The sequence below is a fragment of the Prunus dulcis genome, chromosome 3, assembly GCF_902201215.1.
Source record: "Prunus dulcis chromosome 3, ALMONDv2, whole genome shotgun sequence".
Taxonomy (NCBI): Eukaryota; Viridiplantae; Streptophyta; class Magnoliopsida; order Rosales; family Rosaceae; genus Prunus; species Prunus dulcis.
Genome location: NC_047652.1, coordinates 4,100,851 through 4,123,538, shown reverse-complemented (window position 1 = coordinate 4,123,538; position 22,688 = coordinate 4,100,851). Strand labels below are relative to the sequence as shown.

The 22,688-nt window shown below is 35.7% G+C and overlaps 3 protein-coding genes across 8 annotated transcripts; 2 read left to right on the top strand and 1 right to left on the bottom strand.

Annotated features, from left to right (window-relative positions):
- The first annotated feature begins 959 nt into the window (after window positions 1-959).
- LOC117623151 (histidine-containing phosphotransfer protein 4-like) lies at window positions 960-2,631 on the top strand. The gene is made up of 6 exons (XM_034354020.1): window positions 960-1,087; window positions 1,336-1,466; window positions 1,565-1,633; window positions 1,773-1,844; window positions 2,045-2,117; window positions 2,491-2,631. Exons 1-6 carry the CDS (start codon window positions 1,028-1,030, stop codon window positions 2,536-2,538), a joined length of 453 nt encoding a protein of 150 aa, XP_034209911.1. The 5' UTR covers window positions 960-1,027; the 3' UTR covers window positions 2,539-2,631.
- Window positions 2,632-3,907: 1,276 nt separating this feature from the next.
- On the top strand, window positions 3,908-10,411 carry LOC117622202 (protein PAF1 homolog). 2 transcript variants are annotated; one of them, XM_034352790.1, is made up of 12 exons: window positions 3,910-5,407; window positions 5,920-5,988; window positions 6,926-7,033; window positions 7,128-7,308; window positions 7,399-7,475; window positions 7,558-7,677; window positions 8,051-8,156; window positions 9,115-9,201; window positions 9,303-9,371; window positions 9,458-9,529; window positions 9,671-9,814; window positions 9,923-10,411. In XM_034352790.1, the coding sequence occupies exons 1-12, from the start codon at window positions 4,449-4,451 to the stop codon at window positions 10,058-10,060; spliced, it is 2,130 nt and encodes a 709-aa protein (XP_034208681.1). In that variant the 5' UTR covers window positions 3,910-4,448; the 3' UTR covers window positions 10,061-10,411. The 2 variants fall into 2 exon arrangements, with proteins under 2 accessions (XP_034208682.1, XP_034208681.1); XM_034352791.1 differs by lacking the exon at window positions 6,926-7,033 and having other exon boundaries at window positions 3,908-5,407.
- A 731-nt stretch (window positions 10,412-11,142) lies between these two features.
- On the bottom strand, window positions 11,143-22,218 carry LOC117623115 (MMS19 nucleotide excision repair protein homolog). Of its 5 annotated transcripts, XM_034353973.1 has the most exons (20): window positions 21,997-22,218; window positions 21,656-21,718; window positions 21,519-21,573; window positions 20,129-20,226; window positions 19,878-20,036; window positions 19,685-19,744; window positions 18,924-19,112; window positions 18,236-18,289; window positions 17,186-17,272; window positions 16,341-17,061; window positions 15,150-15,526; window positions 14,945-15,018; window positions 14,016-14,121; window positions 12,889-13,811; window positions 12,719-12,794; window positions 12,521-12,632; window positions 12,229-12,305; window positions 11,889-11,969; window positions 11,648-11,727; window positions 11,143-11,546 (listed from the first exon to the last, which is right to left on the bottom strand). In XM_034353973.1, exons 1-20 carry the CDS (start codon window positions 22,066-22,068, stop codon window positions 11,531-11,533), a joined length of 3,480 nt encoding a protein of 1,159 aa, XP_034209864.1. In that variant the 5' UTR covers window positions 22,069-22,218; the 3' UTR covers window positions 11,143-11,530. The 5 variants fall into 5 exon arrangements, 4 of the variants coding, with proteins under 4 accessions (XP_034209864.1, XP_034209865.1, XP_034209866.1 ...); XM_034353974.1 differs by lacking the exons at window positions 21,519-21,573; window positions 21,656-21,718 and having other exon boundaries at window positions 21,997-22,077; XM_034353975.1 differs by lacking the exons at window positions 21,519-21,573; window positions 21,656-21,718 and having other exon boundaries at window positions 19,878-20,032; window positions 21,997-22,077.
- Between the last annotated feature and the right edge of the window lie 470 nt (window positions 22,219-22,688).

Below are 22,688 nucleotides of genomic sequence, written 5' to 3'. Positions count from 1 at the left end.
TCATGCTAGCTTTTGGGTTCTTTCAGTTTCAGGATGAAGTGTTTGTCTCATATTCATGCATGCTTGAGGTGGCCACTAAAATATGCGAAAGAGCCGCATCAAACCATGGATTTGCTTTTTTTAACCCAACTCTCACTCCTTCTATTGGAAATATGTACCTTTTGATTAATGAGCACCCTTCCCACGTTAGTGAAAGCAGAAGACTTAATTAATTATAAAGGGGAATATATTATCGTACCTCTTTTTCAGCCAGATTATTCGAAGAATTTAACCAATTGATGACTATAAAAACTCAGAAGAGTATATATATAAATGCAAATTAATTTTGTTATAAAACTTTTACACATAAAAACTGTAATGTCATTATGCAAATAATCCACCAGTATAGTGGTTTAGAGTATTTACTCATTCAGACAAGATCTTGGGCTAACATACGTATAGTGAGTGTGAGTTTAATATATTGTCGCTTCCCTCAATATGAAATGTTCTTTAAAAAAAAATGGAATGTCATTGATATATATTTTTATATATTTTTGAATCATTATATATATATATATATATGTTGCTATCTAATCTCCCTTTTGGTGTCTCCATTGGAGAATATGGGCATTTTAATTCAACTCATTTCAATTAAAAAAAATGATAATATCTAAAATGAGGGGGTATTTACTATTTAGAATCTGTCTACATGCAGAAGCAGGTCATTCCAGATTTAACATAATATTCATAAATAATTAATAACAATAAATAAATAATTTATTTATTTATCACTTAGTACCAGAATCAAATTTGCCAATACTACCCTCAAACACTCCATGCTCTTCCCTTTTCATGGAAAGTTGTCCACGTTCTACCCTCAGCCTCAGTTCCCCTCCTACACACACCCTACCAACTATTATATAAACCCTTCCTTGCTCCTTAACAATTTATCTCATCACACATTGTTCTTCCAACTCTCTCTCTCTCTCTCTCTCTCTCCAAAATATATCTTCTTTATTATCCTTTGCTTTTCTACCCTTCTCATAAAATGGACAAAAACCAGTCGCGTAGGCAGGTTCGTCTCATGAGGCAGTCCCTCTTTGATCAGGTTTTTCTTTTTATTTTTCATTTTCCCTTTTTCTTTTCAAATTTAAATTCCTCACTTTATTAATCTTCAAACTCGTAATTTATATTTTACAAGGTACCAATGCAGGGAGACATTGTTCATATCATACATGTAATGCAAATGACACCATTGAGTTCCCCAAAAATAGCACAATAATCCCAGAACAATAAAATGGATACGTGCATGCAAATTTATATCATCCATTTTCAAATTATTCTTGGGAATTTCAGGGATTTCTGGACGAACAGTTTATTCAGTTGGAGGAGTTGCAAGATGACTCTAATCCAAATTTTGTGGAGGAAATTGCTACGTCGTACTACCGAGATTCATATAGATCACTCCAAGCCATAGAGCTGGCACTGTGAGTCAAATTATAATGTTTACTTTTAAAAAAAATTTCAATTACAATACATATATTTTGGTTGATTATTTCATATATATATATATATATTTATGCAGAGAGAAGACCCCTCGTGATTTTAGTAAGTTGGACAGCTACATGCATCAGTTCAAGGGAAGTAGCTCAAGGTAAAAAAATAAAAATAAAACATCCTCATTTTGTTATTATTTCAAGAGATATTAGAAAGGAATCTGTAAGTATATTCTGTGTTGGCTTTTGAGATGACAAGATTTAATCCCAACTAAGCATTTCTCTTAATTGGTGCAGCATCGGAGCCAAAAAAGTAAAAGCTGAGTGCCAACAGTTTAGGGAATATTGTGATGCAGGAAATGGAGAAGGGTACGTACGCAATCTTAGCATCAATTACTTAAAAACTCTTATTATAATTATATTCTCTTAACTTGAGTTCTAATTCTCTCTCTTTATATTCGTATAAAATATATAATAAATTAATAATATGGAGAATAAATTTTAAAAAAGGGGGAAAAATGGGTAGATAAAATTGGTAGGTCACTTAAAAGTTTTGATGGTAAACCCAGATGCATGAGGACTTTCCAAGCATTGAAGAAAGAGCATGCAACACTAAAGAAGAGGCTTGAGGCTTATTTTCAGGTAAACTCTCCAAATTACACCGGCATATATATATATATAAGCAAAAGATAGATAATGGTAAAATATTTAAAATACCAGAAAATGTCCTTGGTTAATACAAACATTAAGAATTTAAATTATTAATTAAATGAGAATAATATAGTAAATTCACACTTTTTCATGTTTTAAAAAAAATTAAAATTAAAAGAAAAATCAGATAATAGATCATATTTTCATGGAACACAACTATCCATTATCTTTTTAATTCTAAAATAAATTTAAATTTTTTTTAAAAAAAAACCTTTCGCAGGCACGGAAGCGCGTGTAAAGAGGCTAGTGTGTATATATATATATATATATATTAAAAAGTGTTTTGATTTTTTTTTTCTTTCAGATGGCAAGGCAAGCTGGGCCTATTGAGGCAGCATGTCGCCCCAAGTGAAGAGAAAATTATTAACAGCCAGAGAGAGGCAGAGGCTACAATTAATATGAGTGGTTGGTGGATTTTGTACTATGTATGTGTACCAACCTCCGTCAGATTAATGAAGGTGTATTAGGAGACTTAATTAGGTAGTTTTGGATTCTAATATCCATGTAAGCTATATTATGTGTTCAATGAAAATGCTATGCAATTAAGTTTTTTTCTTCATGATTATCGTGTTTCTTGCCAGAATATGAAATGGGCTTTATTATATACAAAGAGAATGCTTCAAAATTTCTAGGGTTGGATCAACACACCTTTGGTCTTGAGGCCCAAATCAATGCCCACTAGTTTCTTTCTAGTATTTGGTTGAGAGAGAAAGAGAGGGAGGCAAAAGCATAAAGAATAGATATTTATAAGATTCGTCCCGTAACGTTTTACAATTTTCAAGATTTGAGAACGTGTTTGGTAGTTTAAATTGAGAATAATTTTTTACGGGCTAAAAAGATTTAAAAACATTTTTGATACCCGTATTTGAAAATGGGAAAGGATTGTATACCCCTGATGATTTTGGTAAAGAATTGTCATACCAAAAGATGGGATGTATGCTGAAATTGTTGACGGAAAAATTGATTCAAGTTTTGGGAAACATGATAATTGTCTCTTGTAATTATGAGGTTACGACCTATAGTCATATGGCTTAGGTGAGATAGAGAAAGGGTAACTCGGAATTAACATTTTCATACCAAAACTACCCTTACGTTGTTTTCTCATAAATACATAAATGCCTTTTATCTAGTGGCTAGTGCAACACTCTCTCGTTTGTTAAATATCTCCTACAACAAAAAATTTAATTATTTAATTTCTAAAGATCTTTTTTTTTTCTTTTTTCCTTTTCTTTTGCTAGAGAAGGAAAATAAATATATTGTGTAAAAATTGTTTTCATTTAGAATATAGTGTAAACGAGAAATTAGAAATATGAAAAAATTTGCAAAATATTGTAGTAGGTTTTTCATTGCAAAAATAATTGTTGGAACTTAAAATATTTCAATAATAAGTAGTTGAATAAAAATATTTATGCCATTTAGTAATCAAATTGATTTTAATTATGATTTATTTTTATTTTTATTTTTTCTCATCATGATTCCGGAGTTAAATATGACAATTCAATGTTCTTTTGATAGACTTAAGACAGGATGAAGGTAAAAATATCATGATTTTTGCTTATTTCTTGTTTAATTAATACCAAACACGGAAGATTCATGCTTGATTTCACCTAATCATCTTTGATTTTAAACTTTTTGCGCATGTTTTCGTGACTTGGAATGATAGGGCTTCGCAATCTTATGTCTTGTTATGATTCTGCAGCTATTGCTTATATTAGCTTATAATTGGGAGTTTTGGTGAGGAGGGGAACAGTGTTAAATTAGAGTTAAGTTATTGTCCAGGTGTCAACAGATTAGCTAGGGGACAGAGAAATCGGGGCCAGAGGATTCGAACTCGAGCTCACCAAACACTCCGTGTGCCAGGAACAAGCGTCTCCTTCCCTCCGATCTCTCTCTCCGGTCACTTGCTTAGGGTTTTCGCAGCGTCTCTCCAGCTGAAAATTTAGGGTTTTGAGCTAAAGCTGGGCTTCTATCTCTCTTCTAGGGTTCACATTCAAATCTGGTTTCAGATATGCCGACTGCTTCATTCAATTCAAATTTTATATCTTCCAGGTTCTGGTATTTATTTTGTTATGATTCCGCAGCTATTCAAAATATGTAATTGCATATATAGCTTATAATTGGGAGTATTTGGCTGTTTAGAGATTTGAGGCCAAAAAGAAAAAATTGCTGCTTTAGGGTTTTTATCAGTTCGTAGAGGCAATTTGAAAGGGACTTTTTCTGGTTGTGGTTGATTGTTTGGTGTGCTTGAGAATCATCATAGCTATGGCTTCATACAGGCCTTTCCCGCCCCAATCGTCATTCGGGCCGCCGCCGAATCAAAACCCTCTTACACCAACACCACCGCCACCTCCTTCACAGAGAGGCAATCAATATAATCAGAATTGGGGATATAATGCTAGTAGTGCTGGTGGTGGTGGTGGTGATGGGGCTGTGCCTGCAGCTTCTTCCTCCTATCCTCAAAACTACAATTACAATCATGGTAATTACGGCCCTCCAAGAACTCAACACCCTCACCCACCCCCACAATACAATTATCCACCACCGCCTCCGCCGCCCGAGTCTTCATACCCACCACCTCCGCCCCCTCAAGCTCCTCCAGTGGCACAAAATAAAATGCCTTTACAGCCTCCACAAGCCCCCATGTACTACCAGAATTCTCAGTATTCACAATATAGTCACCAGCCAATCCAGCCTTTACAGCAGCCGCCACCTCCACCCCCACCACCTTTTTCCCCGAGTTCCTCTGTCCCACCACCCCCCCCACCCCCGGGTTCACCGCCACCACCCCCTCCACAAAGTAAGGATGGTGGGGTAGATAGAGGATCCCATGAAAAAGGGGCTGCCAGGGAGGTGTCAGTGTCGGGGAGGCGTGAACATGGGCATTTGAATCATGGGGTTCCTCAAAAACAGCATAAGCCCCCTGTTCCTTCAATGCCAGCGAAGAAAGCGAATGGGCCTCCAGGGAGAGTGGAGACAGAGGAAGAGAGGAGATTGAGGAAGAAGAGGGAGTTTGAGAAGCAACGGCAAGAAGAGAAGCATAGGCAGCAGCTGAAGGATTCCCAAAATTCAGTTTTGCAAAAGACACAGATGTTGTCTTCTGGGAAAGGACATGGGTCTATTGCGGGGTCACGAATGGGGGAAAGGAGGGCTACTCCATTCTTGAGCGGCGAGAGGACTGAAAATAGGCTGAAGAAGCCAACAACATTTGTATGCAAGTTGAAGTGAGTATGTTAACAATGACTTACCTTTGTTTGAAGAACACATTTTGCTTTGTTTTAATTGAAATTAATCTTTTCCTGTTTTGATGGAAACTGACTACGTGATATATCAATAACAGTTTTATTATATGTTTTTTATTAATTCCCTTACAGCTTAAGTTTAACTTGTACTTTTTAGAGTTCGTCATGTTTATTAGAACACAACGATCCAATTTTAGCAATACACCATATTTTGAACTCGTCTAAAGCTACTGGTAGTATGCTGAACCTAATAATAGGTGGATAAGACTCCAAACTTTTCTTATTCAGCCTTTTATTTGTTTATCGTATTGTGAAACACCATTTGAGATGAATCTTATATATTCTATGTGGCTAAGCAATGCTGTTTTAGTTCAGGCCAAAACAGAACAATGTACTTTTAGTTAAAAATAGTGTTTGTTCATCTCTCTGCTTGTCAAGTACTTTCATTGTTTACTCCGTTAATGACTTCAATCTAACTTGTATGCTCTTTGAAGATTTCGGAATGAACTTCCAGATCCAAGTGCACAGCCAAAGCTTATGTCTTTGAAGAAAGACAAAGATCAGTAAGTCATCTCTTTGTTGCTCAACCCTTTGAACATTTGTACATTTAGGCTTGTATGTGTATGCAATGCATGTTTCTTGTGCATGGACCTTTGTAATCTTGTTGGGGTTGTAAGAATGAGTAATTGGCATCATATGATTGCTGGTTTTCAGATGGAGGAATTAGAAATTGTTTAGGAAAGAAGATGAATTTCTACTGCACTTGTACGGAAGATGCGGTTAATGGAGATAATTTTTTTATGCTATTTTCTACAAATAGGGGGGTATTTCAGTAACTGTGGCAAAAGGCGGAGAAGCTTAGGATGAATGAAATGTGGCAAAAGGCGGAGAAGCTTAGGATGAATGAAAAGAATGGAAAAGACAAGGGAAGAACGATTTACTGATGAGCCACATAGCATTTATCTTACGGGGGTGTATGGAAGACTAGAAATGAACTTTGCTAGTCTGGTGAAGCAGCAAACCTATCAGTATTTATGGACTGGATACAGCCTGAAACTTGATGTTAAAGTTAAACTGCATGCATCAAGTTGGCCGATCAAGAAAATATGAACAAGCAGAACAGGTTCACATGTCGTTCTTGATTTAGAAGATAATATCCAGAAAATGTTGGTCTGGTGGTCGGACATTGACTTTCATAGGTCAGGTGTTATTATGTTTTTTTTTTGTGGAGGGGGCGGAGAGGATAGTCTGGGATGAGTTTTTTCATGTTTTAGCACTCATTACTATGGCTTAAATTTAAATGAGTCTGGAACTCAGCATACATGTTTGGTTTTTGTTGAAGCTTGCACTATGGAAATCAAATCTGATTGTTGAAATAATGGCATTATGATACATGATCAGGAGTAGAATTATTTTCCCTTGTTATCTTATTATCAAATTCCAAAATCAGATCAATTATTATTTTGTGGTAACTTTTGCAATCTTCCCTCCCTCTCCCAGATATACAAAATACACAATAACATCGCTGGAGAAAACATACAAGCCCAAGCTTTTTGTTGAGCCAGATCTTGGGATACCTCTTGACCTGCTTGACCTCAGTGTATACAAGTATCATTACTCGACAGCCCTAACCTTTTTGAGACATCAGTAGTTTTTATTGCATGACAATACTGAATATCTGTTTTTTTCCTGGTTCAATCAGTCCTCCAAGTGTTAGACCACCCCTTGCTTTGGAAGATGAGGAATTATTGCGGGATGACGTAGCAGCAACCCCTGTGAAAAAGAATGGCATCAAAAGAAAAGAGAGGCCTACCGATAAAGGGGTTGCATGGCTGGTTAAAACACAATATATATCTCCTCTTAGCATGGACTCTGCGAGACAGGTAGTCGATTAATGCTCCATTTTAGATGAGCAGTCTTTCTTGAAATATACTGGTGAGCTATGTTATAAGTATGTGCATTGGCATCTGCAGTCTTTAACTGAAAAACAAGCAAAGGAACTCCGGGAAATGAAGGGAGGTCGCAACATTTTGGACAACCTTAATGACAGGTTTGCTCTTTGCCTACCTACCTTGGTCATATAACCAATGTCCATTACTTATGTCAATTAATTACCCTGAATCATTTTCCAGGGAAAGACAAATCAAGGAAATTGAGGCATCATTTGAGGCCTGCAAGTCACGCCCTGTTCATGCAACCAATAAGGATTTATACCCTGTTGAGGTTCTACCTCTGTTGCCTGATTTTGAGCGGTATGGAGTATCTGATTTTCTGTTTAAATAAGACAAACATTTATTACTTTAGTCTTTCGTACACAAGCCCGTTATGTGCTGATCTTAATTAGTAAATTTATTATACGTAGTGGCAATGGCTTATGGTTGAAGTCAAGCTTGAGCTCTCATGAAAAGCTTGTTATTTCAGAGTCCAGACGTTTTGAAATCAAAATCATCTATATTCATGCATGAGCATGCATACATTCAGATTATAGATATTTTTCAATGATGACCAATTGTGCTGTTGGCTGGATAATTGAAAACCTAAAACATTTATTTATGGCAATCATATTGCATTCTAGAATATTCACACATTAAGTTGGGGCTGTTATTGATGATACTTTTGTAACAGGTATGAAGACCAATTTGTCCTTGCAGCATTTGATGGTGCTCCTACCGCTGATTCAGAAATCTACAGCAAATTGGACCAGTCCGGTCATGACGCTTATGAATCAAGAGTGAGTTGGGGTGCATGCAACCAGTTTTGGTCATAAATTTAGATTCTCTTTTTTTATTTGGTCAAATAAAATCAGATTCTTAAACCTTCAATTTAAAGAAAATCTTCATTTCTGGATTCTGCAGCCTGCAAAGCCCCAAAACAGTGAACCGGAATTGAATCCAAAAGACTAATAGACGACCATCAAAATTGCATGAATTGATTTAGGTGAAAGGTTTGGAAAACAAACAAAAGAGCTAAAATAATCTGTATCCACAATTGAAGCAGTATTCCTTCGTTATCTGTTAGTGTGTGTTAGATGGTGCTTATTCATTTAGAGGGAAATAATTTAAGAGTTGCCTTTATCCCTTGATTACTTGAATTTTACCTGAAGTGTGTGTTGAATTGTTGCAATTTACTAATCAAGTTTTCATTTGGGTTGGGAAAATAATTTAAAGAATTGTCTTTGTATTAGGTAATCATGTCATCCCACAACATAATATCCCTTTGTTTACATGAAGTTGAACCTTTCTTATCTATGTTCTTTATGTTAATTTTTCCTGGCCGTTCTACTCTCAAATTGAATGTATCTGTAGATTGAGCGGCTCTTTTGCTCTTTACTTATAGTTTATCCGAATCCACCTTTCATGTGAATTGGCAAAAGAGAACTGCCAATAATGCTACTCCTTTCTTTCTACTATCTGTTCATATCCAAATATCGTGTTTTCTTTTTCTTTATTTTTTCAGTCAGACAACCTGGCTTTGGAAGAAAAATATTGAGTTACAGTAAATATTTTGTGCAAAAGATGCGTTGGCCTGACACAGAAGTTTTAATATGTCATGGATTTTTAGACTGTCATTTACATCAAACTTAGTCTGCGTCTTGGACATTGTTGTACTTGAATATTTTCATATTTTGTCATTATCCTATTAAGTGGCAACTGGTGCAGTATTGTCTCATCCATCATCATCTACTACAGGCCATTATGAAAAGTTATAAGGTAACAGGCGCAGATCCAGCTAATCCAGAGAAATTTTTGGCTTACATGGTCCCTTCTCCAAATGAGGTAGACATGCTTGTTTTGACTTCTAAATCTGAAGAAGATTAGCATTAACAGTTCATAGGCTGATCTCATGGCTCATATATTATTTATTTCAATGGTGGCAGCTATCAAAAGATCCGTATGATGAATCTGAAGATGTTTCTTATTCTTGGGTTCGCGAGTATCATTACGATGTATGTACCATCCCCATGATTTTGAGAAGTTATTAAGTTAGCTTTTGATTGCATATTTTAAGATATTCCTTTTGATGTCTCAACAGGTAAGAGGTGATGATGTGCATGATCCCACAACATACCTTGTTTCATTTGATGAAGAAGAAGCACGCTATGCGGTATCCCCATGAATTAATATTTTCATCTTTATTACGTGTGCATTTATTATTTGCTCTTTGCTTCTTCTTTTTTTGGTTTTGTTTTGAGGAACAATTCATCAAGATTATCCTTCTTTATAAATTTTTCCATTCACAACGCAGCCCCTTCCCACAAAGCTTGTCTTAAGGAAAAAGAGGTCCAAAGAGGGAAAAACCAGCGATGAGGTTGAACATTTTCCCGCACCTTCAAGAGTGACTGTCAGGCAGAGATCAACTGTTGCTGCAATTGAACTAAAGGATTCAGGGGTATGGCGATAAGCTATTTGTTGAAATTTAAATTCCTTTGGTATCCAGTTTTAGTCATCAAATGATTTGAATAATTGTATATACGCCTAATTGGCTTGCTGCTTTCAGGATTATTCAAGGGGATCTGTGTCAAATTTGAAAACAAGACGCTTTGATGTTGAGGATACCCTTGAAAGACCACGGAAGATTGCACGACATCAAGATATTGATGAATATAGTGGCGCTGAAGATGATTTATCTGATTAATTTATATTTTGATGTAAATGTTGCCGACTGTCATGAAGGCTTGTAGACTCGTGTCAACTAATTTGGGATTATTCCCAAACTGCGATCGGATGCTGCTTTGATGTAAAGGCGAGTGTGAACTAATTTGGCCGCTTGTTCGGATGTCCATTCGAACCTCAAATATCAACCTGTATCTTTAGCCAGAAAACATTTTTCCTTAGATACCATGTAAGGGTAAGATGAAATAGAAACCCTGTAAAGAAGTTAGACATGTTAGAATGTCTAAAATAACAGCAATAGTTTTCTACTTGCAACGTCAATTTGTGAATATTGATTTTATTATGAATATATTCCATTCTTTACGGTTAGTTTTCTACTGCCCTATCAATTTGTGAATTGTCAGAATCATTGTACATTCTGAAAATGTCCATGAGCATAATCAGTCCATCTTGCATTGCATGGTATAAAATAACAGCAGAAGTGACAATTCTTGACACAACAGGAGGACACGGTTGAGTGATGAACCCAAAAATGAGAAAATCTTGATTTGGATTTATTAATTTTGAACCCGAAAATGAGAGCTTATTAACACAAATAATAAACAAGTTGTGTTAGTGATGGTTTTGATATTGTAGCTTCTTGTGTTGGGCCTTTCACCCCCTTGTTTACCAAAAACAAAAACAAAAAAACGAATTGGGTTATTTTTCAACACTTTTGACATGAAAAAGGAAGAAAATTAAAGGGTATTTCTTGGTCCAAAGTAAGGTGGAACACCCATTTGTTGATAGAAATGGTCATGATTTCAGCAAATGAGAGAATCAATGTAGCATCTGAGGAAGGATGAGAAGTAAATAGATTAAAGAAAAAAAGTGAGACAAAGTAAGGAATCCACAAAACATTAGACCTTTTAGCTGCTATGTAAGTAAATGCTCGTCAATGCTAAAATAATAATGGAAAGAAAACTGCGAAGGACCCATAACTGTAATGGTTTAGAGAAATTGCTACCCATAAGAAAGGTCCTACGTTCGAGTCCTAGCATCCATATAGTGTGTGTGAATTTAGTACACTTGTATCACCCCTTTTAATAGGAAAAGTCCTAAAAAAAAAATTAAAAAAAATGGAAAGAAGACTAAGGAATTTGTCTCCCTCCCAAATGACAGCACATCTTTAGTGCCCTTACTATATTAAACAATGTAAAGCATTCTACAGAAAACTATGTTGCCTTGTTCAGATAATCACCTAGCTACCAATCGAATTACATCATGCATTCCCAATATTTACAAATACTCAAAACGGCAACACTTGATAAGAGCGATCCCACATGGTGAAATCTGTAAGTATTGCATGGATCTGTGCCTTCCTTTATATAGTTAGATACAAAATATCTATTTTTGAAACAGGAATTGTAGTAGTTGATTTTCAGCCCCTTTGTGAAGCTAGCCTTGGCGAAAACTCTAACTCTGCACCCTTCTTTAGGAATCAAGATTTCTTTTACGCAATTGATGCCCTGCTCATTGTAAATGGAGTCAATGCTAGTGAATGGATAAAACTACAAAAGGAGTAAAAAATATATTTAAGGCTACAAAAGTACTGATTTAAAGCACTAACCATGCTCGCCTACACCTAACAGCTTCCTGACGAACAGCCCTCTTTGGATCATCAAGAGCCTTACATATTGCTTGTAGTACCTGAATAAAGATTACGCATAAGATGCAAGCATGCACACACATGCGCACACACAAATTATAACTAGAAAGGCAATTTTCATCAATGTCAGACAGACCCAAAGTTGGGAGAACTTTTGTATCATCCACTGACCAAGAGAACTAATGATAAAACACCAACTAACCTGTGTTCTCATGGGAAAGATTCTTGCATATGGCAGCTCAGATGTTGCAAGAAGACATTGAAGTGCAGTCTCTCTAACAAGCTTAACATGTAAAAGAAAGATATATCAGCCAAAACATATAAATTTCAATTTTAGCCATTTGGTTTTTCAATTCTGGCTTTATTCACATTACCAAGGCTACTGTGGATAAAGTAGGAAATGGGGTGGCAAACTGAAATTGACATTTTATGACAGTTAATATTGATGCCTGAAAGAAATACTGAAACAGAAAAGGTGTGGCCGCACTTTCAAGAGCTCAAGTAAGCAACAGAACAAAGTTGGTATAACGAAGATTAGGTACCATCATATGCGGGTAGTCAATAAGTCTGGTGAGGCAATTAACTAAAATGTGTGCATTCTCTATGACAGCCACTTGTCCTGCATGAACAAGAAGGAAATGAACACTAGAACTAGGTTCAGAGTTGAGGAAACATAGGCAATGAAGCAGTCACATATCAGGAGAGATTCATATTTACATATTTAATTTGGCTAGTCCATGCAGAGAGATATATATATTATATACACTAAATGGTACATGTACACGCACACACAAACAAACAAATGCAGGCCTGCAATGACACAGTTGGCATTACCATTTTTATCTGTCAATATTCCAGAAAGCACTAGCAGAAGACTATATAGCTTATCTTTATCCAGAATATCTTCACTAAGCAGGGACAATCCATCCAACAGTACTGGCATAAGCTGCAAAAATTTTATGGTAATGTCACAACAATGTTTCCAAGATATTCAAATGGCGCCATAAAATGTAATTTGTTATTTTTAATTACCTTCTTGGCTTCACTCAAGATAACAATTAATGGAGCATTAGATATAAGGTGCGCAGATGCCCGAAACAGCATAGATCTGAAATAAGGAAGTAATTTGGGGAGTAAAGCTTTAAAAAAATCAACAATATTTCTTCCAGCCATGTGCAATGAGTAATATAATGAGTATGTACCTGCATACTGATGAATCAGATTTTATTATACAAGACTGCAGAATAGGCATCACTGTAGAGAAAAACCGCTGCTTGTAGAGTGGTCGTGCTATGGCATGAAATTTTCGGTTCAAACAAACTTCAGAATCACTCATAAGAATGTGAAATGCATCTGCTGCGCTTCTCATCACAGAGTGCTGCTCGTAACTGTTTTCTAACAAACCTTGCTTCAACTCCATGGCACATATTCTGCCTTCTGACAGTAAGCACTCCAACAAAATTTTGGTTACATCTTTTACTTTTTCATGACCAAGTAGAAGCAAACCTTTCCCTATCCATGCTAGTCCAACAATGGCATGGACTCGAAGCAGTTTATTGCTCGAAAAACCAAGGCATAAATCAGTAAGACCAACTTTACTGCCATTACCTGATCCACATGTCCGTAAAACTCCATTTTCATTGAGATTCCATAATTTTGTTCTAAAAATCATATCCACTGCTTCTTCTAAGGTACAGTCAATTGAATTTGCTGTTTCATTGGATTTTGTACCCAATTTGTTGATCACAGAACCCAAAGCCTGAGCTGCTGGAACACAACCTTTAAGAACGGTTGTCATAAACAAATGCAATATTCCTTTTACATTCACAATCTGCGCTTTTGGACGCACCGCTATGATTACTGATGCAAAATGTGAAAGAATCCATTCATCTCTAAGAGAAAATTTGTCTATCTGGTCATCCCTGTGAGAAGATTTGTCTATCTGTTCAGAAACGCTCAATTCTTCAAGCTGAATGGAAGAGGTGGCATCCAGGGATTCCTTAAATGGAATGGATATGCTTGATGAAATAACACTGTAAGCCTTGTGGATTATAATGTTCTGGCTTTCTTCTGAACAACTCCCAATGGCAAGCTTCATTGCCATCATGGTTGCATCAAGAAGTTCCTGAAGTAGCATTATAAATATTATTGGGTTTCATGTTGTAGCATTATAACCTATCTTTTCAGCAATTACTGACTATGGGTTAGCAATGTGGGAAAGAGCTGAAAGATATTTCTAATATATTGACTAAACATCATAATGGGAATTGATATCATAATATATTATATTCTCTTAAAAATAATAAAATAAAATAAAAACTCTACGCACTTCTTCCTGGACTTGAATGCTAAAATCTTTGCAACTTTCAATGCAATTCCATATATTAATGACAAACCGCAACAGAACTTCCTCGAGACCTCCCGTTTCATTGATCCTGAGCCCATTTCAACAAAAAATTCATATCAACAACAGAAAAGGAATGAAAAAGAAAGAAAAACGCATTACACTGGGATCACAAACTAGCAATAAAATCTCACGAACGCAACACAATGCCCTACTATGTATGAAACTTCAACTTATTTATTACTTTATGTGTTAATAGAAGAGGAACACATATATGAGGTAGAGAAGTGAGGGGTAGTTTGCTTATTATATATATAAATATATATATATATATATATATAACGCGTAGCTCTAAATATTCACCTTAAATAACTAACAGATTTAGTGTGATGGCTCAATATTGTCAGGTTTTTCATGACTAAGCAGGTAAAAGAAACTTATTAGAAAATTACTTTTGATATCACCAACTGTTAGCAACTTTCTTGACAAGTTATTATATTTGATTATGGAAAATGGTTTGATCATCAGAGAGGGGATTTCACTTTTTATACCAGTTTCTTTCATTAATTATCTTCACATTCCTAAGCAGTCATTAATTATGCTAGTTCCCAAAAATACTTATGAATGCTCTTTTGTTTACCAAAAGAAAAAGAGCAGATCACTCTTCATATATCTAGAATGAATTATATGAATTACTCTCCAAATATCTAGAATTCCCTTGAAAAATTAACGTCTGCATCATGGCCCAAAGAAACACGAATAGCAAATTTGTAAACTCGCTAGGTTTTGAACTAATGGTTGTTGAACTTGTACTCCAAGGGCATAATGGTTGTCAAAACCAAAGAGTAACAAAATCACAATTATCAAATTGGACATAACTTCACAGATTGAAACATTCGGGTACAAAAGCATACCATGAAAGAATCTTATTACAGTAGCATTCCAACAGTTGAATTGTTTTTTCAGCTGACTTCAAATTTCCATGGACCTAAGCAAACAAAATGCAAAGACAAGAGTCATTAGATAAAGAGAGAAGAATTTCTTGACTGCGGGTGTTCCATGAATTTATAAAAGAATAGTTTTAGTATGAAAAACACATAATTTATAGGCTGAACATACATAATCAGATAACTTGGCCACTATTGCCTCTTCCATCCCTTGTACAATTTTTAGCATATGATTTCGCCCACTTGCACCAATCTCAGAGGCCGCCTCCAGTTTTAGTGAAAAAGGCATTTTAACATCATCACGAGACACCAATGAAACAGTCTTGTCAACAACAGCACCCATATAGCCTAGTGCCTTCTCAGACTCATGATACACATCAACGAATGACCCAATGTGGACTAAAGCTTTCAACACTAGTTTCCATAGCAATATCTTGTTGAAATCCACTAAGATGATTGACATGAGTATCGTCAGAATATTCCCAAACAAAAATTTAGATATTGGCAAGAAATCTCCAGGGAATGTAGCCAGAATCTGTAAACCCTTCACTGCATATCAATTTAAAATGAAAACCACAATCAATATAGTTGGACGGGGACTAAAATTTCATATTTAAACATATAAATGCATATCAGTCACTCAATTGGGAGAGAAAATCAATATAAAGGATAGGAAGGGGATATAAAAAAAAAGGGAAGAGAGAGAGAGAGAGAGAGAGAGAAGAAATATATTACCATACATATATTATAATTACTGATTTGGAACTTCGAAAAAATTTCTAAATTTTGCTGTACTTTATTATTTGTTTACAAAAGATGTAAAGCAGGTTTGCAGGAAGCTGATTAATCATTGAACCCTAATATACGACTTAGTACCCATTTAAGGCCTAGCACAGACAGGCCTAGAAGAGATACAGCATGGAACTGACTCAAAAGACAGAACTCTTGTTTTAAGTGTCAAATAGGAACTCTGGCAAGAGAGATACTGATTAGAAGACTAATATTTCAAACAAATGCACACAATAGATATTCAACAAAACTCATCATTCTAATGCAAGACTCAACAGCAGAGGATTTGAGAATTTGACAAATGCCTCATGTAAAAAAAAAATCTCACTACAGCGTACAGATCTAACCAAGTTGGTACAAACAAAAGAGATGTACAATTCTCAAAAAGCCGCTGGGCTCCCCTAAGTGATAACTTCCTACTTAAGGCATGCCCAGGTTCGCATAACTCAGATTGTCAGGATTAACTCATCATAAGCATCTTGCATTATGGAAAAATTAACCAGATGAAACTATATAACAATGACATGTTCAAACAGAAAAACTTTCCAGAGCACAAGAAACCCAAAGCACTAACCTTTGAAATAAATATCTGCACCATGAGCAACTTCATTAGCATTCGTGGCCAAGGAAGAAGAGAAGGCATTGACTAGTGAATCCGCGAAGCTCTGAAGCATGTAGCGACATGTCTCCTGTGAAGTATCAGGCTTCAGAGCAAGGTCTTTCGATCTCATAATTAAATCTCTGCATGCCGCAATTAATTCCACGCAGAGATAAAGAGCTCCAAAATTAAACTTTTTTGAGGGAAAAGTATTCTCATTAAGAGTGCAATCCCCAGCCGAATTTGTCACAGAAATCTCGAGAGTATTCATTAGGCGGGGGAAGAAACTTTCAAACACACTGTTACAGGAAGCCATGGAAGTCTTGGATATTATATAAAGGATGCGACCAACGGCATGTAACCACTGCTTGCCTTGCAAGGGAATATTATTATAATGTTCATGACTGGCTATGGAGTTGAAAACTATGTTTATACCTTCATCCTGAATAATCAAAGTTAAAAACAAAGCCTCATTTTGCAGGGTAACCTTCTGTAGAAGCATTAGAGCTTCTGTTGCAATTTCATTCTCTTGAAAGCCAAGACCATATAGTGGTTCTGAAGTAAAGGACATAGCAGGCTTTTCCAATGAATTACTTATTGCTTCTTTCAGTGAAATCCAAATAGCTCCAGCATGTTTTGCCATTCTGTCAGCTCCATATTTAGCTGTGCAGTGGTTAAGATACTTCAAAGAATCAACCTGCATGCATACAGAGGCAAACAACAAAAATATAGTTTTTTAATAAATGCATTTTCTCAAAATTACAGTGAAAATTGCTGCATTTGCAATGCAAAGCATAAAGATGCATTCAAATTGCCCAAACCTTTGCTAATGGCAGAGACGAAGAAAGTTTCTCAAGAAGCAATGGAATGACAAATGGTTCGAATAAAGGCGTGGACGAGAATGCTGACTGCAGGAAGAAAAAATTTAGTTTAAATATTGTGCACGTGAAAATCACATAGATAGTCGTATACATAAGTAATAAATAGCTCACATAGTTCTGTTCCCACCTTAATTGCCTCATTGGAAAAGGCAAACATTAAGCAATAAAAGATAATTTCCCCAAACAAACACAAAGTATAGTTTTCCTTCACTTCACATCCCTCTATGTTTATGACAAACTTGTATGTAGGTTGTGAAGCTGGCTATTCATATAAAATTCTGCATAATATATAAAACCTCGGGGGTAACTATGCAAACTGAGATGAAAAAATATTAATAAGAGAGCGAAGTTGTGAATGATTAATTTCTCATTTAGGGAACTAAACTGCAATGTACAATTCTCCAACCAACTAAATTTTCCTAAGCCAGATTAACCTGTAAAACCTGGTACTCATGAGGATTTTTAGCCTAATATATAAACCAGTTGCAGGCTTTATGTTTACTTGAGCTCATTTACACTCTTAAAATAAAGGCAAATGCTGGATTTTACTGACTCACTTTTCCCTATTGACTCAGTAGTCTGTCTCACTGCTTTATTAAATATGTGTTTTCAGACTCAAAAGTTCTTGGTGGAAACTACTGTAGAATGTAGAGTTTTTTTATGAATGCAGGTACAAAAAGAAAGAAAAGCTACCCAGAACTGCTTTACGATTCTATCCAGTAGCAATTTCCTATAAATTATTGGAAAAAAATTAATGTGATAGACAAAGCATTCTCACATGCACCTAGAGTGCTAGTCCAAGCTAAGTCATAATCAGTTACGATGAATGATCCGATCTCTGCCTTGAAGAACAATGTGTATCATCATGGACAAATATCCATCAGCCAATATCAATTTAAACCAATTTCATATTCCAGCAAGCAGTGTCAGGAAAAAAAAAATTCAAGCAAAAGATGGGAAGAAATAGAATCAGTAACAGTGAAAGCATACCATTAGTGCCTTTGAAAGGTCATCCCTTTTCACCTCAGCGTCCTCATCTTTGAGCTGGACATTGTATAGAAGGGGAAAAAACCACACATCACATATCAATGAAATCAAAGAGTGTGAGATTGTAAAGAACTGATAGAAACACATGGAATATTAAGCCAACAAAAAGATAATGGTCTATATCCTAAGTCAAAGGGGGGGAAAAAAGCAACCAAACAGAAACCTCAACTATGATTATCTTTAAAGGCATACCATTTGATAAGAATGTGACAAGCTAGAATTCATAAATTTGGACCGTCAACGTTTAATTAGAAATTGAGCTTTTGATAGAAATCAACATCTATAAATAAAAAAGATTATTTTCATTTCAGTTATCATTAGTCATTTTCATAGCATTATGACAACCCAATTGTCTGGGTCACTTTAAGGAGACATCCTAATTTAAAAGGAAACATCCCACTGGTTAAAAAAAGGCTTACATGCATCATTAGTCATTTCCAAAAGGTGGCTTCAGTGAAGATCAAGATATCAAAAAGTTCCGTCACATCTATACATAATGCAATTTAAGAAACTAATTTTAGAATTTTCGTGCATGCTAAGAAATAGTTTACACAGAAACAATTTCAAAATTATAACTATACTTCAATTAGTTTACACTGAAATGAAACCAACGGGTGAAAAATACGCTTACATGAGTAAAATGAATGGGAAAGTAAGATCCCAATAATTCAAATAGATCTCCACAAAAACTTGCAAGTGAGCCAGATGGGTCTGGATATATTCGCACCAGAGTCTCAACAATAGGAAATGTTAACATTAAGCAATGAGGATCCTTTTCTCCATCCATAGCTTGACAGATCCCATAAAAAAAGGTTTCACCCTATACAATGGAGAACAAACTGATTAACATGTAACCAGAATCACTGAAAAACGAAAGAGATTACTTTTGGGAGGAGTTGACAGAAATTGAAACCTCCATGGTATATGGTGCGCACACATGCATGTGTTTCACTGTCTATGTGCATATGTGTGTGGAATTTCGGTAGATAGACATTCTCATTAATTGGGCATGTTCCAGGTTTGTAACGTGACCATGATAGATAGATAGACATTCTCATTACATGCACGTTTTGTAACATAACCATGATATTGAATTCCAGGTTCTAATTGGGCATGTATAAATCAAGCCAGAAATTCTCATTAATTGAATAGAAGTTCATTGAACTCAGAGTGTTTATATAGTTGAAGTTAATCTGCCACGAATTCTTCAGGTCATTCATAAAGTTGCAATGAAATTGGAAACAGTACGTATTGTCATCAGCCAGGGTTAAGTGATAGTATAGGGTATCGTTCCTGATTTGCATAACTTTCATCATATACGGCTGGAAAAGGATTATAGAAACACACGGACAGAACACAAACAAGCTGAAGAAAGCTAAACAGAAAAAATACCAGTGAAGCAATCTCATTCGGATGGCGCTCTAAAAGGCATTCCAAAAGCTCAAAGCAAAGCTGCAATAGAATTTGGACATGGAAGTCAAGCAGTTTTGTTCTTGAAAAGGCATTGGCTATACATATAACAGATATTAGTAATTTTGCTTTCATTCAATTTCCTGGGCATTAAGGATGGCATCCATTATCCTACCTTTCTGTCATGCTGCCCTAAAGATTGCACCTGTAGGGACTCTATGTAAGACTGAGCAACCAGTTTTGCGTCACTGGCCGAGACCATTCCAGCATTAACTTTCCTCCTCAGCAGTGCCAAGCAACCAACAAGTGCACCACGTAAAGCTCTCCAATCTGCCTGATAAAAGAATAATATCACTAATTGCCTTATGAGAAAGCAAAGTATGAAATTGCAAAACAGAGGTTCCAGAACAAAAATAGCCAACGCACCAGTCTGTCTGTGAAGAATCCTATCAAACTATGAATAGTTGCATTATCTAGTGGCTTTGATGCAAGACCTGTAAGAACTTCTGCCAGAAGAAGTATACCTGAAGAAGGATACAGTGTCCCATGAAGCTTTCAGATTTTTGTCATGGAATTTAACCATTAAGGTAAAAGTACAATCTAGGGTAACACTATTTGAAAAACACAAAATTCGTCAGAGAAAGAATAGACGATGTAATATAAGTATATGGGCAGTATAAAAGAGAACTTATGGTGGAACTGGCAGAGCATGGCCACGAATAAATCTCTTGCTCAAAAGAAGACTTTATTGTCTAAGAATAAGAGTCAGTGGTAGTTAATTATGCCATTAGTGAATTGTTCTGGGTTTTCTTAAAGTTTCTAAAGTCGGGTATTTTTCTGACACTTTCATTGCTGAATATGGGTTGTGGGTCGTGGATTATGAGTTTTATTTTATTAATAAGATAACATAATTAAACAAGAGGCATGACATGTGACCTTAAGCTTAGTTTACTTGCGGAATTAGGAGTTTGTTTTATAGTTTCCCTTAAGAAAAAGGTGAGAGAATTTATAACTACCAATACAACCTATTGGATTCATACAGCTTTTCATGAATTGAGTATTCCAGTTATTGAGCTGCATGCCCAGTTTCTCTCTCTCTCTCTCTCTCTCTCTCTCTCTCTTCTCTGTGCATTGTTCGTGTGGGTACTGTTTATAGCAATCCCAAGTTTCTTCCTTCTCTTGTCTATTTTTCATCTCAAATTGAAACCCCATTTTTCCCGCATCAAAATGGCAGAACCCCAAGTAAAATTCACATCTTTTATCCCTACCAAATCCTTTTAGAACCCTTCCCTAAAACCAGGAATTTGCATATTCAGCCAGAAAATTCCTGCATCAATATCTTGAAAACCTGCCCTATCATCTCTTTAGCCTTTCAAACCGCAATTTGTGATACCTAGACCCCCTAGTCCAAAACACAATTTCCTAAACCTTATAGCCCTTCATATAGCATATGTAGGCAAGAATTTACACTCTATCCTACATCTCCTAAACTTAGAGCAGAATAGAAGAATCAATACAGATAATTAAGAAAGTTAAAGTACAAAAGCGATCTAGAGGAACAGTAATGGATCTGAGATCATGAATCTCATAGCCAAGGGAATCATCCCAAATCACCACATATATCCAAAATCAGAACTATCATCTACACAATGCATTCTTATCATCAAACCGAAAGCCAGCTGCACAGAGAGTCACTTGCGCACAAAAATATGCATAAAAATCTTTAAGCTACTACCTGATACTTAGACTTAGGTCCTCACAGGATAACAATCTATCATTCCATTTAAGAAAAATAAATAAATGACATAAGAGTTACCCCGAGCACGGATCACATTATCCGTAGTGGTCAAATACATCCTCATTTCTTTCACCTATTTAGAAACACTGAAATTAGAGAAAACAGACCAATTGAATCTAACCGAAAGATGATGGATAAAGAAAAGTGAATCGTACCAGCACTTCAATAGTTAAAAAGTCACTCTTCACGAGAGAAATGATTGAATTAAAGCTCGCAGCCTGTAAAGCACACACATTTTTAGCTTCAAACTATCCTAACCCAAAGCAGAAACATGAAAGAAACTCATGCATAGATTACAAAGTGCTACAGTCATTTAAATTGATATACGCTGCAGAATTTGATTAAAGATTCATAAATTAGTTTGAATTTTGATTGTTTATTTGTTTTCCTTAATTTTCCAAGCAGCAAAACACAGGATTAAGGAACTCAAACTAGTAGAGACTTTTCACTAAAAAAATATTTAAAAAATCGAGTAGAAATTGAATGGAGCGTGAACCTGCTCGGTAGGAGAGCGAGACGTGTCGACGTACAACTCAATGTGCTGAATCAATTCGGTGGTTTCGGCCATTGCTGGATAATAGAGAGGTTTCGGGGTTTTAGGAAATATTGAAGAAAGGGGAGGGTTTTGTAAGTGGGAAGTTTGAAACAAAGTCTTTGAGTCGGAGAGCCGGAGTCAATTGAGCTCAAAAGGGTTTTCTTTTCTTTCTTTTTTTCTTTCACTTTTTTTTTCTGTAAATAAATGGTTTGTTGTTGTAAGTTGTACTTTTGACACCTCGTATTTCAATAGATGATGTTAGGCTGGTTGATCAGGACTGGGGGTGGGCATCAATTCGGCCGAACTGATGAAATCGGCCGAATTAAATCATAATTATCGGTTTGGTTTTGTTTGGTTTTGATCAAGAAAAAGTCAAACGGTTTAAAAATCAAACTGAACCATATATGGTTTGGTTTAGTTTAATTTTGAGCTTTTGTAAACTGACTTAAACCAAACTGGACCATTTATGTGTATATTTATTTATTTATATTTTATTTTACATGCGTAATACTCTAATTAGTTAATTACTATATATGAATATTTGAATTGAGTGAAATATGAAGTTTTATGACATTTTGAGCTTTAGATAGTTTCATACTCTAAAAAATGATTTATGTATGAAGCAAGTTATGAATTTGTTGGTTAAAATTGGG

Bases quoted from the DNA above. Each gene is read 5' to 3' on its own strand.
- LOC117623151 (XM_034354020.1), top strand. From the start codon at position 1,028: ATGGACAAAAACCAGTCGCGTAGGCAGGTTCGTCTCATGAGGCAGTCC. The intron at 1,467-1,564 runs GTGAGTCAAATT...ATATTTATGCAG, and splicing joins CAAGCCATAGAGCTGGCACT to AGAGAAGACCCCTCGTGATT. The intron at 1,845-2,044 runs GTACGTACGCAA...TGGTAAACCCAG, and splicing joins GATGCAGGAAATGGAGAAGG to ATGCATGAGGACTTTCCAAG.
- LOC117622202 (XM_034352790.1), top strand. From the start codon at position 4,449: ATGGCTTCATACAGGCCTTTCCCGCCCCAATCGTCATTCGGGCCGCCG. The intron at 9,530-9,670 runs GTATCCCCATGA...TTCACAACGCAG, and splicing joins AAGAAGAAGCACGCTATGCG to CCCCTTCCCACAAAGCTTGT. The intron at 9,815-9,922 runs GTATGGCGATAA...TGCTGCTTTCAG, and splicing joins TTGAACTAAAGGATTCAGGG to GATTATTCAAGGGGATCTGT.
- LOC117623115 (XM_034353973.1), bottom strand. From the start codon at position 22,068: ATGGCCGAAACCACCGAATTGATTCAGCACATTGAGTTGTACGTCGAC. The intron at 20,227-21,518 runs GTAACTCTTATG...ATCCTTCTTCAG, and splicing joins TAATGTGATCCGTGCTCGGG to GTATACTTCTTCTGGCAGAA. The intron at 11,728-11,888 runs GTTAGTTGGTGT...ATCTTTATTCAG, and splicing joins TCTTTCCCATGAGAACACAG to GTACTACAAGCAATATGTAA.